The sequence below is a fragment of the Labeo rohita genome, unplaced genomic scaffold (genome assembly GCF_022985175.1).
Source record: "Labeo rohita strain BAU-BD-2019 unplaced genomic scaffold, IGBB_LRoh.1.0 scaffold_234, whole genome shotgun sequence".
In the NCBI taxonomy this organism is placed as follows: Eukaryota; Metazoa; Chordata; class Actinopteri; order Cypriniformes; family Cyprinidae; genus Labeo; species Labeo rohita.
In genome coordinates, this window is record NW_026128594.1 from 31,618 (window position 1) to 43,861 (window position 12,244).

General features: G+C 34.9%; 1 protein-coding gene across 1 annotated transcript; it reads right to left on the reverse strand.

The window, feature by feature from the left end:
- Positions 1-6,849: 6,849 nt before the first annotated feature.
- LOC127159606 (ribonuclease inhibitor-like) lies at positions 6,850-11,460 on the reverse strand. Its single transcript, XM_051102394.1, has 3 exons — positions 11,239-11,460; positions 10,027-10,197; positions 6,850-8,079 (listed from the first exon to the last, which is right to left on the reverse strand). Exons 1-3 carry the CDS (start codon positions 11,262-11,264, stop codon positions 7,902-7,904), a joined length of 375 nt encoding a protein of 124 aa, XP_050958351.1. The 5' UTR covers positions 11,265-11,460; the 3' UTR covers positions 6,850-7,901.
- Between the last annotated feature and the right edge of the window lie 784 nt (positions 11,461-12,244).

Sequence of the window (12,244 nt, forward strand, 5' to 3'; positions counted from 1 at the left end):
CAACTTGAAGTTGAGGAATGTTTATAAATACAGCTATCTATAAAATATAAAATGTGTGTTAATGTTATAAAAGATGACATTTTTGTTAATTGTAAGTTTGTGTTGATATAATGTTATTTAAATGTGGTTATCTATCTTTACAGATATGAAAATCTAAAAGAGAAGCTGCATGTTGCGTCTGCCTTGGACCCTCGTTTCAAATCTGTCCCTTTCATCTCTGAAGAGGAACGAGACGACACATTCACATCATTGATCAGTGAGATGGTCACTCTTGAGCAAGTTAAGGCACATGATGTAAGTTGTATAAAGGTTTAAAACTGAAAATTGAAGCAAACCAATATATATATTAACAGCATATAAATATAATAAATGAAAGTAAAATAAAAACATTTCTGTGTGGTGGAGATGGGCAAAATTACATTCAAATAAAATATTAATTGATAGTTTCCTTGTTTTTTAACTATGAGCAGCAAGAATGTGACAGTGCTGGTAATGGAGGCAGTAAGACGAGTCCTCCCCAGCCCCGTCAAACAGGTCAAAATAATCCTGTGCGCTGTCGGATCTGCTCGCTGCAGCCCCTGCACCAGTGGCTAAAGCAGTCACTTCTGCTGCTGCAGACAGGGCACGGGAAGAAGTTGGCAAATACAGAGACGTTACACCTGTACCTCTCTCAGAAGATCCACTGAAGTGGTGGTGTAAGCATGAAGGAGTGACCCTCTTTTGTCTCTCCAGGCAAAACGTTACCTTTGTGTTCCAGGGACAAGTGTCCCAGCTGAAAGAATTTTCTCCACAGCTGGGGACATTATTACTGCTCAAAGAAGTTGCCTTCTGCCAGAGCATGTTGACCAACTCCTTTTCTTGCAAAAAAAATGACAGTTTCCAGTGAGGCAGTGTTACTGTACTTACTGAGCCGACTGTTAGTCCAGTGTTAAAGTGTTAGTTCACCCAAAAATTAACATTTTGTCATTTATGAATGTATTCCTCATCATGTATGAATTTCTTTCTTCTGTTTAACACAAATTAAGATATTTTGAAGAATATGGGTAAACCAACCAGATGATAGGCCCAATTGACTCGACTTCCATAATATGGAAAAAAATATATGGGATTTGGTTATCCATATTCTTCAAAATATCTTCTTTTGGGTTCAACAGAAGAAATAAATGGCAGAATTGTATTTTTGGGTGAAGTATCTACACCGTTCACATGTTACAACTAATGCTGTGAGATTTTATGTCTTAATGTCTGACATAAAATAACCTGATCCTGTTTCATCAAGGTTTGCGACTGTTCTGACTCGTCCAATTTCCAGCATCAGTTTTTCATCTGATGAAATCAATTCTGTTTATTCATTAACATTTGAAACATGTGAAATATAGAGTTGAGTTCTGTTTTACTGTACACAAGTGTACTTACAATTAAAAAGTGTTTATATACAGGTTTGTGGCTCTTAATTTCCTTTTATTAATTAACCACTTGTAATATTATGTTCACTGTTATTATTTTATAAATGTAGGATTTGTATTAAATCTATATTCATTCATATTGTCAAATCAAGAATTGAAATGAAATCGAATCGAAAATCGAAATCGAATCGAGAATCGAGAATCGAAATCGAATCGAATTAAGAACTTGAAAATCGAAATCGAATCGGAACATCTGAATCGATACCCAGCCCTAGATTTGGATGCGTTAAAAGTAGGATGATTTTAAAAGTAGGTGCTGCCCAGCAGACAAGCCATATATTTATACTTGATTAAAAAAAAAATCATCATTCAGACATTTTTATTGTAAATGTAAGCTTTAGAACTACTTGCATTTATGTACAATTATTCTACAAAGAATTTTAATGTCATAGGCCTGAGTAAATTGTACCATTATAGAATTGTGACTGTACATGTAGTAATTTAGGAGGTGAAATTACATACTGTACATAAAAATGCCAATAAATTTGAAAGCATAACAACTGAATGTCTATGAAACATCAATAATATTTTAATGAGGTCCAAGAATGCGCTAGAATCGAATGTTTTAAATGTATGTCCCCCCTCTATTTAACATCATTAACTTTTAACAGCATTAACTATAGTTAATAGCAATTATGTATATATTAATACAAACAAATACACATCTCACAACAGTAATAGAAAAAAAAAAAAAAAAGAAAAAAAATGAAGTGAATGTACATGGGTAAAAAAAAAAAAAAATGTGATCTATGCCAGGGATAAAAATCAAGTCGAATGATTGTTTTCCTGTCTTGCTAAATGTTTGGCTCGTGACCAATAAGTTGCATTCGCCCAAACTTATTCACCAAAATGAAAACGCGGACGGTGAAGGGAACTGCAGTTAACGCGAGTCCCGCTCGGAGCAGCCGGCGGAGGATCCGCTTGGTCTTAAAACCTTCCTCAAACGGCTACGATCACAAATCAGAAAAAAAGTACCAATTGAGAATTTGTTATTCATATGGTCTGGTGGTCATATGGCGTATGTCATTAGTACGGTACTAAAAAATAAATAAATAAACAAAAAAAGTCTGGTATCTTGTGTAGTCACGGCCAATACAGCAGATTTTTTTATAACAAGATTTTGGCCAAATGTAGCCTATTAAACGAACGGAAAAACTTTTGGGGAAATTACAGTTTGTTTGTTTTTTTTTTTTTTTTGAAGTTATTTAAAATGTTTACTGCATGGTTAAAAATTATGAGAGGGGAAAAAGTATCAGGTAGGATTTAGGTCGCATTTTATTAATAGGGCCTACATTCAGTAGCCTACGGAGAATAAAACAAAATGTTTACAAAAATTATAAACATTAAGAAATGATCTATAGGCTAATTCCCTTCTAAAACAGCACAGTGTGGTGGTGTTTACGCTGAACAGATTGTACTATACTGACTATTTAAACTTTTTTTTTATAGCCTACTTTTCTTTAACTGTATTGCATTAGGTTGCGATGTCAAGTTAATAAAATATTGTGCGCTTGAGGCGCCAACGCAATCACTGCATATTTTTCCTCTTCTGAGGAAACTGTTACTCCGTAATTAATGGTCATACAGAAGCAAAACATAATTCAAAACTGTAAAGCTTTTTGCAAAATAAAGAAAACAAGAGGCTTAATGTTTCCTTTCTGTGAACTTCAGAGTCATCACATTTCTTTTTTTTTTTTTTTTTCTTTTTTTTTTTTTTTTTTTTAAATCTATAAAGATGATAATTTTCGTTTCTAAAGTTTTATTTTCTCTGTTCAGAAATGGGTGTGGTTTAATTTCCGGGTTATTCTCCTTTTTATACCAATTTATTAGGCTGCATAACAGTAAAAAAATCTTAAATTAGCCTTAACATATAAATTTTTTTTTTTTTTTTTTTTTTTTGCATTTTGTGTATTTTTATGTTTAAAAAACGATTTCAGGTCACATCATGCAGCAAAAATACATTTTGTTTGTCTGTCAGATTCAAACTCATGTCAAAGGACAGGTTTTAAGCATAAACGAAAACCTGTACTTACTACGCCACTCTCTCATGATTGAAAAAAAAAAAAGAATAATTCTTTTGTTAATGTCTTTGTTGTCTAAAAGGCTGTAGACTCAGTCTACTTTTCAAATGATTTTTTTTTCTATGATCAAATTTTCATGATAAACAGGTGATAATACTATTGATAACAGAATCAGGAATATTTTATTGGCCTTCATGTAGTACACGCAATAAACTTAAACAGACGCTCGCCGTGAATAATGTTCTCTCTGCTTCAGTTCGGTGCGTTACATGACTGCCCCTACTGATCATGTGTTTCCTGTGTTAGAGCATTTTCTGAACCCTGCGCTATATGTTGTGCTCACGCGTTTTCCCTTTACTCCACGCACACATTCTCAGTGGCCAGATCTGTACAACATCATTAAAAATGTAAATACACAGACATAAGCTACTTAAAATAAAGTGTATCAAGATTGTACTTAAGTGAACAAGTAGCTGTGTAACAGACTCAGTCTGTTTCATATGTGTAACAGTAGCTGCCTATTACATCTTCATAATTACAAACTGTAATTACAGGCTGTTCCATAACTTAGTTACATGGTAAGTATATTTTGTTTCAAGTACAACGACTACCACCAAGTACTTAATTAGGTAATTACTCTGTATTAGGGACACCTTAAAATAAAGTGTTACCACTCGTTTTCATCATTTTGCTTTAATTCTCCGGCACTGACTCCTGATCCAATCACTTTCCACAACGCACACTGAATCGGGCAAACTCCCGCCGACGTGAGCCCGACGAGAGCCGACGTGTGGAACACACTAAACAAACTAACCCAACAGATCGACCCGACGAGTGTGTCCCGAACTTAAGAGCTACTTTGACCAACTAGCAGTTAGCCAGCAGTAATTAGTCTTACTTTTCAAATTCAAATTAGACCAATCTACCTTTTAGTAACTGACTTTAGTTATGACCAATCTTGTAGTAAACAAATGAGATGACTAACTGTTTAAGACCTATTCTAAGCAGTTTAGGCACTGCACTGCTGGAAAAGATCCTCAGCCAATCAGATTTGAGAACCTGTTGTATAAAATGATCTAATAATAATAAAATAGTCTAATCCTGTTTATGTGAAATAAGCTGCTCCGATCAGTTGTTGTTCAAATTACCTAAAAAAGTTTTTGTTTTAGGCCACAGTGGTCTAAGAGTCTTCAAGGTCAAAATAACTGAAATAACCATTAAATAAAGAGGGCACAGAAACAGCAAACATAGACGGATATATGTAGATCAGGAGGTTCATTCCCTTCACAAACAAACGTAATCCACTGCATCTTCAGCGGCTCAGATGTCGGGAGTAAATGACGACCACTATGTTCATTATTACATCCAGCAACACAACACCTCAATCGTTTAGGAGACATTCTTGTCTCTGCTACAGCATCGAAACACTAGGGACTTTAAGCAACAGCTTTCAGTGGAACAGCTGTTACATCGCCGCAGCTGAGAATGTAAAAATCAATGCGGCATTTATTTATTCAAGTACAAATGATGGATTGTAAGGACGATGTTTAGGCAAAACTTACATTGTTGGTTTCACATCATCTCTAGTCTCAGTGACACCTGAGGTGCTGTTGGCAACAGCAGACATATGTTTGTACAAATGAAAAAAATCATTAAAATGATCTCAAATTTAAAACATATCGACAAAGATTAAATGGAAGACTAATGGTAGAATCATATACTGATGGACTTACAGTGGTATAAACTATAAAACATAACATTTATCTGCCTAATCTGTCACGTTGTAAAGGCTATGGTAAACCAGCTGTTCTCCTGTAGTAGACGGCTATAGTAGAACGTCAAGAAGTAGCAGTTAAAGTCGTGAACTCGCAATATGACGTCAGAATGGCGTTTCATCTGTGGCTGCTGAAAGTCCCTACTGGTGATCAGACTGTTACTGCCCATTCAGGGCGGGTCTAAGGTAAGACGCTCCGTGTCAATCAACTATTGTGGGAGTGGCCTCTGTCATGTGACGCCACACAGACAAGAAGCTGAGAACGGCTGGATTTGAAAAAGGGGATATTATTTTTACAGATTAAATAAAACCCACTGCATGGATTTTTATCATTATAGGGTAGATTTGTACATACACTGACAACACACATTAATGTTCAAACAACATGAAAAAGTGAACTTAGCATCCGATGACCCTTTTAAAGGGACAGCAGCCTAATTTAGTTGCTGTTTTCTGTGGCTTTGATGTTAATCAAGCAACAAAAGAAAGACAGAAAAATCACTCAGTGCTCTTGACTGAATCACTTCAGTAGCCCTAATAAAAAATGATCTACATTTATTTATATAAATAAATGTCTGCTTGAGAGAATGAAGAATGTGGTAAACAAGTTATTATAAAGAATGCATATATAGCCACTGGTATTTCATTAAAAAGAAGACCTAAGCTCTTGTTTCTTTATGAGAAGTGGTTTGATTGAATTTTAATATTAAGCAGACCCTCCAGTTTTTCGCAATTCCACGATCGCTGAATCCAACGCAAAATCAGCAACATGTCGCATTTTTTGTGATCCTGCATAATTTGCCATTTCACCACAAAATAATAGGGTCTCCACAAAAAAAGAATAATAATAAAATAAATAAATACCTAATTTTACTGAAGCTGTAATGTATTATTTTCAAGATACAGATATGCACATGTGATCGGTGTGTGTGTGTGTGTGTGTGTGTGTGTGTGTGTGTGTGTGTGTGTGTGTGTGTGTGTGTGTGTGTGTGAAACAGTGAACAAAACTTTCGCTGGAGTCTGCCATTGGACCGGCAAAGCAATTTCCCTGAAGCATTGGCTCTGATCTGTCATATAGCCTATTAGGGCTTAAACGGATGCAGTCGATCCGTCATACATATGGACCACCGTTCGGCATGTGATTTCCCAGGTTAATTTGCCAATTTACACGTTCAAGCTATTTAAAACCACAAGAAGAAGAAATGAAACAGAACTCGATTCATTACTTGTGTGCTGTTCTCACACACACCCGAAGCACAAGCACAGAGACGTGTTTCAGACAGCGCAGCAGACCGAGTTGATTCCTCTTTCACCTCTCCCTGTGTTTAAGATGCATACGCATGGGGGTTTGCGGTTATGTCGCAATATTGGAAGTATTTCTGTTATAAACCATGAAGGCGAGCCAATGGATATCAAACTTTGCGCAATAGTTATGCAGGTGAATGTCTCAACTCCAGTTTTAACTTTACAATTCACTATACATAAAGTTAAAGTAAACAAAACAAAAAAAAAAAAAAAAAAAAAAAAAAACCTGACAGTGTTTTCTAACGCTGCATTCACGGCACATATTCTCTCAGACACAAATCTACTTCAACATGTGCTGATAATGGTATATAACTGTCTAATAGTCTTAATAATTTTAATTTCAAGCCTATAATCCATTGTGGTTCATGAAAATATTTTCAAACCGTAACCGGTCCGTGGTGTAAAAGAGGTTGGAGATCCTGCTGTAAGTCTACTGTGGTTTCTTAAAATTCATGAAACAACAGTAGCAGCAGCAGCAAAAATAATAGTTTTTATCTACCTTTATATTGTACTTATTTGTCCTGTTGTCATTTGTTTCTTAGCAAAATAAACAAACGTCATACATTTTGTTTGTTCTTTATGTCATTTAAGACTATTGTGAAACTAACATAATACAATCTGGTTAATGTGCTATCATAATTATAAAAAAACATCGCAAATTTTGTGCAAATTGTTGGAAATTACCACCACAAAATCAGACATTTGAATCGCCAAATCCTGGAGGGACTGATTAATGCATGTTGTGTGTCACTGCAGTTAACTCTGTCTGTCATGATAAAACCTTAATATCAAACCTATACAAAGAGTTTGGTCATTTTAGACAAATGCTTAATAAATGCATTACACTGTAACTAAACCCATTCGATTTTAGCCAACTAAATCTACTGTAGATATAGTCGACTAAAATCTTATGATATTTACTCAACTAAAACTTGACTAAAATGCCTTTTAGTTTAGTCATATTCTAGTCATCTGAATTGTTTTAGTTTTAGTCAAAAGACTATGACTAAGACTAAATTAAAATTTGCTGTCAAAATGAACAGTGACTGACAGTAAAATTACAATACTAATATTGATGTCTATCTTAATATCTAAATGTTAAAGCTTCTTGTTGTTTTAACAGATCTATAACAATTCTCATTACAGATTTGGGAAGATGTTTGGGGCATTTCACATTTTCAAATCCACATTTATCCATGTTGATTTAAACTCACAGCACTTGCATGAAACAGAGACCGTGTGAAGCAGAATTTACTGTGTTAATGAACAGAGTGTCATGATTCACTCTCAAACAAAACGTGGTAGCATGTTGTTAATTATTTTATGGAAAACAGTTTACCTCAGTATCTCCAGCTGACAGTTTGGACTCTTCAGTCCATCAGAAAGGAGATTCACTCCTGAATCCTGCAGGTCATTGTTACTCAGGTCCAGCTCTTTCAGACGGGAGTTTGAGGATTGTAAAACTGATGACAAACTCTCACAGGATCGAGCAGTGAGATTACATATGGAAAGTCTGAACAAGAAAAACAGTAATTGCACACAGAATGAGTCTTAGCAATGTGACTTTTAATGTTTAATTTAATAGAAATACACAGTAAAATCCACAGAGTAAAAACAACTCTATTCAGAGAACATTTGGTCCCTCTCTAAATAGAGTTAAATTAACACTGAAGCAGAGTTAAAGTTAATGAGATAATGAAGTGATCAATTAAAAGGTGATTGAGCATTAGTGATGAACAGCTGCTGTTAACAAACAGAATCACTGAAGAAAAGACAAACACAAGAACTACAACTGATTTCAGACACAGATTAAATCAACTGAAATAAAATAAGTGATTAAATCTCTCAAGATTTCAGCAGATGATGATTAAACAACTCCACAAACAGCTTCACTCATTATTAACCAGACTGACTTTATTTCTGTCACACGTCTACAGAAGATCTTATTGAGATTTACAGAGGATCAAAAGTTGATGTTTTAGTGGTTAAAATGATGCCACCATCATGGAGATCAGCATTTGTTTTAGTTGAGCTCTTGACCCTTCAGTTTTTGGGTTAGATCTCTGTTTAACTGTACATGTGATGTTGTAAAACAGAGTGATCAGTGCTTTATGTTAAGCACATTTTAATTGATTTTATATGTTGAGATTTTTATGGTGAGATGATTTGACTACGTCGAAAGTACATTGTTCTCAATTTATGCATTTAGATAACCATAATCAACCCCATGAAACTTCAGCAGTCCAAAAAAAAAAAAAAAAAAAAAAAAAAACTACAATATAATAGTAAAGAATTATTTTAGGTTCATGTAAAGCATAAGTAAACAGCACTATTACTCAGAGACACACAGTCATCAAGTACCAGCATATGAATCTCAACAATGGTGACAATCAACAAAATGCTTCATGCTGCAATGCATGCTGGGTAACAACATAGTAAAAACTCCCATCATGCACTGCAGTATGAATAATTGTTGTCACCACTGTTGAGGATCATATGATAAGTGTTCATGTCTAAAATCCTGAGCAAATTCACCTCTTTTTTTTTTTTTTTTCAAAATTGAAGCTTTATGGTGGTGATTGTTTAATAGGACCTTTTTTCAGCAATATGCCCATCAATAAACCAAAAAGAAAGATCACTTTATAATGTTCACACAAATGAGCTATAAGCAGAAAGTGTAAAATAATCTGTTGCTTCAAACATTTGATTCAGCAATATACAAATGTTTGCTGTGAAACAAAATTATTGCAAGTTATTAAAAGGGTCAAAAGACAAACTAAAACAAACCTTGACCACAATTATGGTGGCATTATGTTTTTTTTATTATTATTACTATTATTATTATTATTACAATTAAGCCAGTCTGCGTAGTAATGAGTGAAGCTGGTGATGCTGTTTGTGGAGTAGTTTAATCAGATTTTGAGAGATAAAGGCCCGGTTTCACAAACATGGTTTAGCTAAAGCCAGGACTAGGCCTTAGTTAAATTAAGGTATTTAAGCAACTTTTACAAAAATGCTTTGGAAGAAAACATTACAGCTGTGTATCTTGACACAGAACAATGACGCTGACATATTTTAAGATATGTCAGAGCAAGATATTTTCAGTTGAGACAGCTCAAACATGCATTTTAGTCTGTGACTAGCTTAAGCCTTGTCTGTGAAACCGGGAGTTAATGTCTTATTTTATTTCAGTTGATTTAATCTGTGTCTGAAATCAGTTGTAGTTCTTGTGTTTGTCTTTTCTTCAGTGATTCTGTTTGTTAACAGCAGCTGTTCATCACTAATGCTCAATCACCTTTTAATTGATCACTTCATTATCTCATTAACTTTAACTCTGCTTCAGTGTTAATTTAACTCTATTTAGAGAGGGACCAAATGTTCTCTGAATAGAGTTAATTTTACTCTGTGAATTTTACTGTGTACAAAATAAATAAATCAATGAAAGTGTTTGAAATCAAACCTCAGTATCTCCAGCTGACAGTTTCTCTTCAGTCCATCAGAAAGGAGATTCACTCCTGAATCCTGCAGGTCATTGTTACTCAGGTCCAGCTCTTTCAGGACAGAGTTTGAGGATTGTAGAGCTGATGACAAACTCTCACAGGATTCAGCAGTGAGATTACAGCCACATAGCCTGAGTATAGATCAAAACAAACAGCCATATTAATGTGTTTAATCAGGTTTATAATCTGGACTGCATGTTTGGCCTAAGTACAGCATAATCAGACTTATTCAGTAAAATGTTATTAGTAAAAGAAATAAGCACAAATGTCAGGGCATGTAAAAAAAAATATCCAAAACCAGAAAACAAAACAAAAAAAAAAAAAAACAAACAAACAAAAAAACACCCCTCAGGATTACTACAGTTTTACTAGAGTAACTTCATGATTATTCCAAATCCAGTATCATTTTATAAATATTACTGTTTCTGTGTCACAGACTGTAGTTTTAAGAGGTTTTCAGGTGAGAATGTACTTGTTTATAGTTCAGTTATGCAGTTTGTTAATAAAGATAACATCTATTTGAAAATTTGCATTAATGTTTTTGGACATGAGAGTAGCCGGATCATCAGTAGCCGTTCAGCACTCATGAACCCGCAAGAGAGCACCTCACCTTGGCCAGATCTTCTGGAATTTACTGCTGGCTCTAATGTCTCTATAGTGGTCTCTATAACATAAGATGTAATTCATTTTGGCCAAATCTAACAGGCCTTCTTTGGTCTCAATCTATTATTTGTTCCTTAGCAACTTTTATCATGGCTGTTGGTGATGTTTATTAAATATTATTCAATAAATAATATTTTATATAAATACTAGTGGTATTTAATACTGTATTTAAAGGGGTCATCGGATGCCCATTTTCCACAAGTTGATATGATTCTTTAGGGTCTTAATGAAAAGTCTATAATATCCTTTGGTTAAAAATTCTCAATGATAGTGTAAAACAACACCCTTTTTACCTTGTCAAAATGAGCTCAGCAAAAATCATCTCATTCTGGTCGAGGCTGCTTTAAATGCAAATGAGCTCTGCTCGCCCCGCCCCTCTCTTCTCTCTGCTGCTCTGAGAGATTGTTTACTTTAGCCACATTTAGCACGTTTAGCCGCTAAACTTGCTAACTAGCAAGTTATTAGGAAAGGTGATTGCAGAGATTCATAAAAAAAACCCTTATACTCACTTCTGCTGTAAGTGAAGCTGGATCATGAATGATTTGCGTGAACATAGATGGATATATGTAGATCGGGAGGTGCATTCCCATCAAACAAACGTAATCTACTGCATCTTCAGCGGCTCAGATGTCGGGAGTAAATGACGACCACTATGTTCATTATTACATCCAGCAACACAACACCTCAATCACTCAATCAGAGATATTCTTGTCTAACTTACATCCCTGCTCTGGCATCGAAACAATGGAGGTCGGACTGTTACAGCTGATCTGAGGTCAGACGCTCATGTCAATCAACTATAGTGATAGTGTCCTCTGTTGGTGTGACGCCACAACGACAGGCATCTGAGAACGGCTCGATTTGAAAAAGGGGATATTATTTTTACAGATTAATTAAAAACCACTGCATGGATTTTTATCATTATAGGGTAGATTTGTACATACACTGCCAACACACATTAATGTTCAAACAACATGAAAAAGTGAACTTAGCATCTGATGACCCCTTTAATAAAAATAATAGTAGTATTTAATAATAGAGTTTATTATTGAGAAACTGTGCGTGTGATGGTGCTTTTGGTTACATTGTTCTGCCATTAGATGGTGACAAGAGACTGTTTTTGTGAGTCAGCAGACTTTTACATTGAAAAAAAAATAAATGCAGTCATAAGCACAAATTATTTTTAGTTTCAACAACAGCTTGACGCAGCTAACAAATACACTGAGCAGCAAAATCACCCTTAACAGATGAAAGGATATTAACGTTACGACAAAGATGACGCTTTCCTCAGTGGACATTCAAACTAATGTTTCATCTTGAATATGAACAATGAATGTTGTATCAGATGCAGGTAATCATGATCACTCAGTCCATCTCTCTCTCATAATACTCCACATAATACGATACAATAAGCTTTCAGTGAATCAACTCAACATTCCTTTGTTTCTAGATCTAAAGTGACGTTTTGGAATCAGTCCTTTTCCCCTCAGCTCAGAGTTTGTATCCCACACTTCT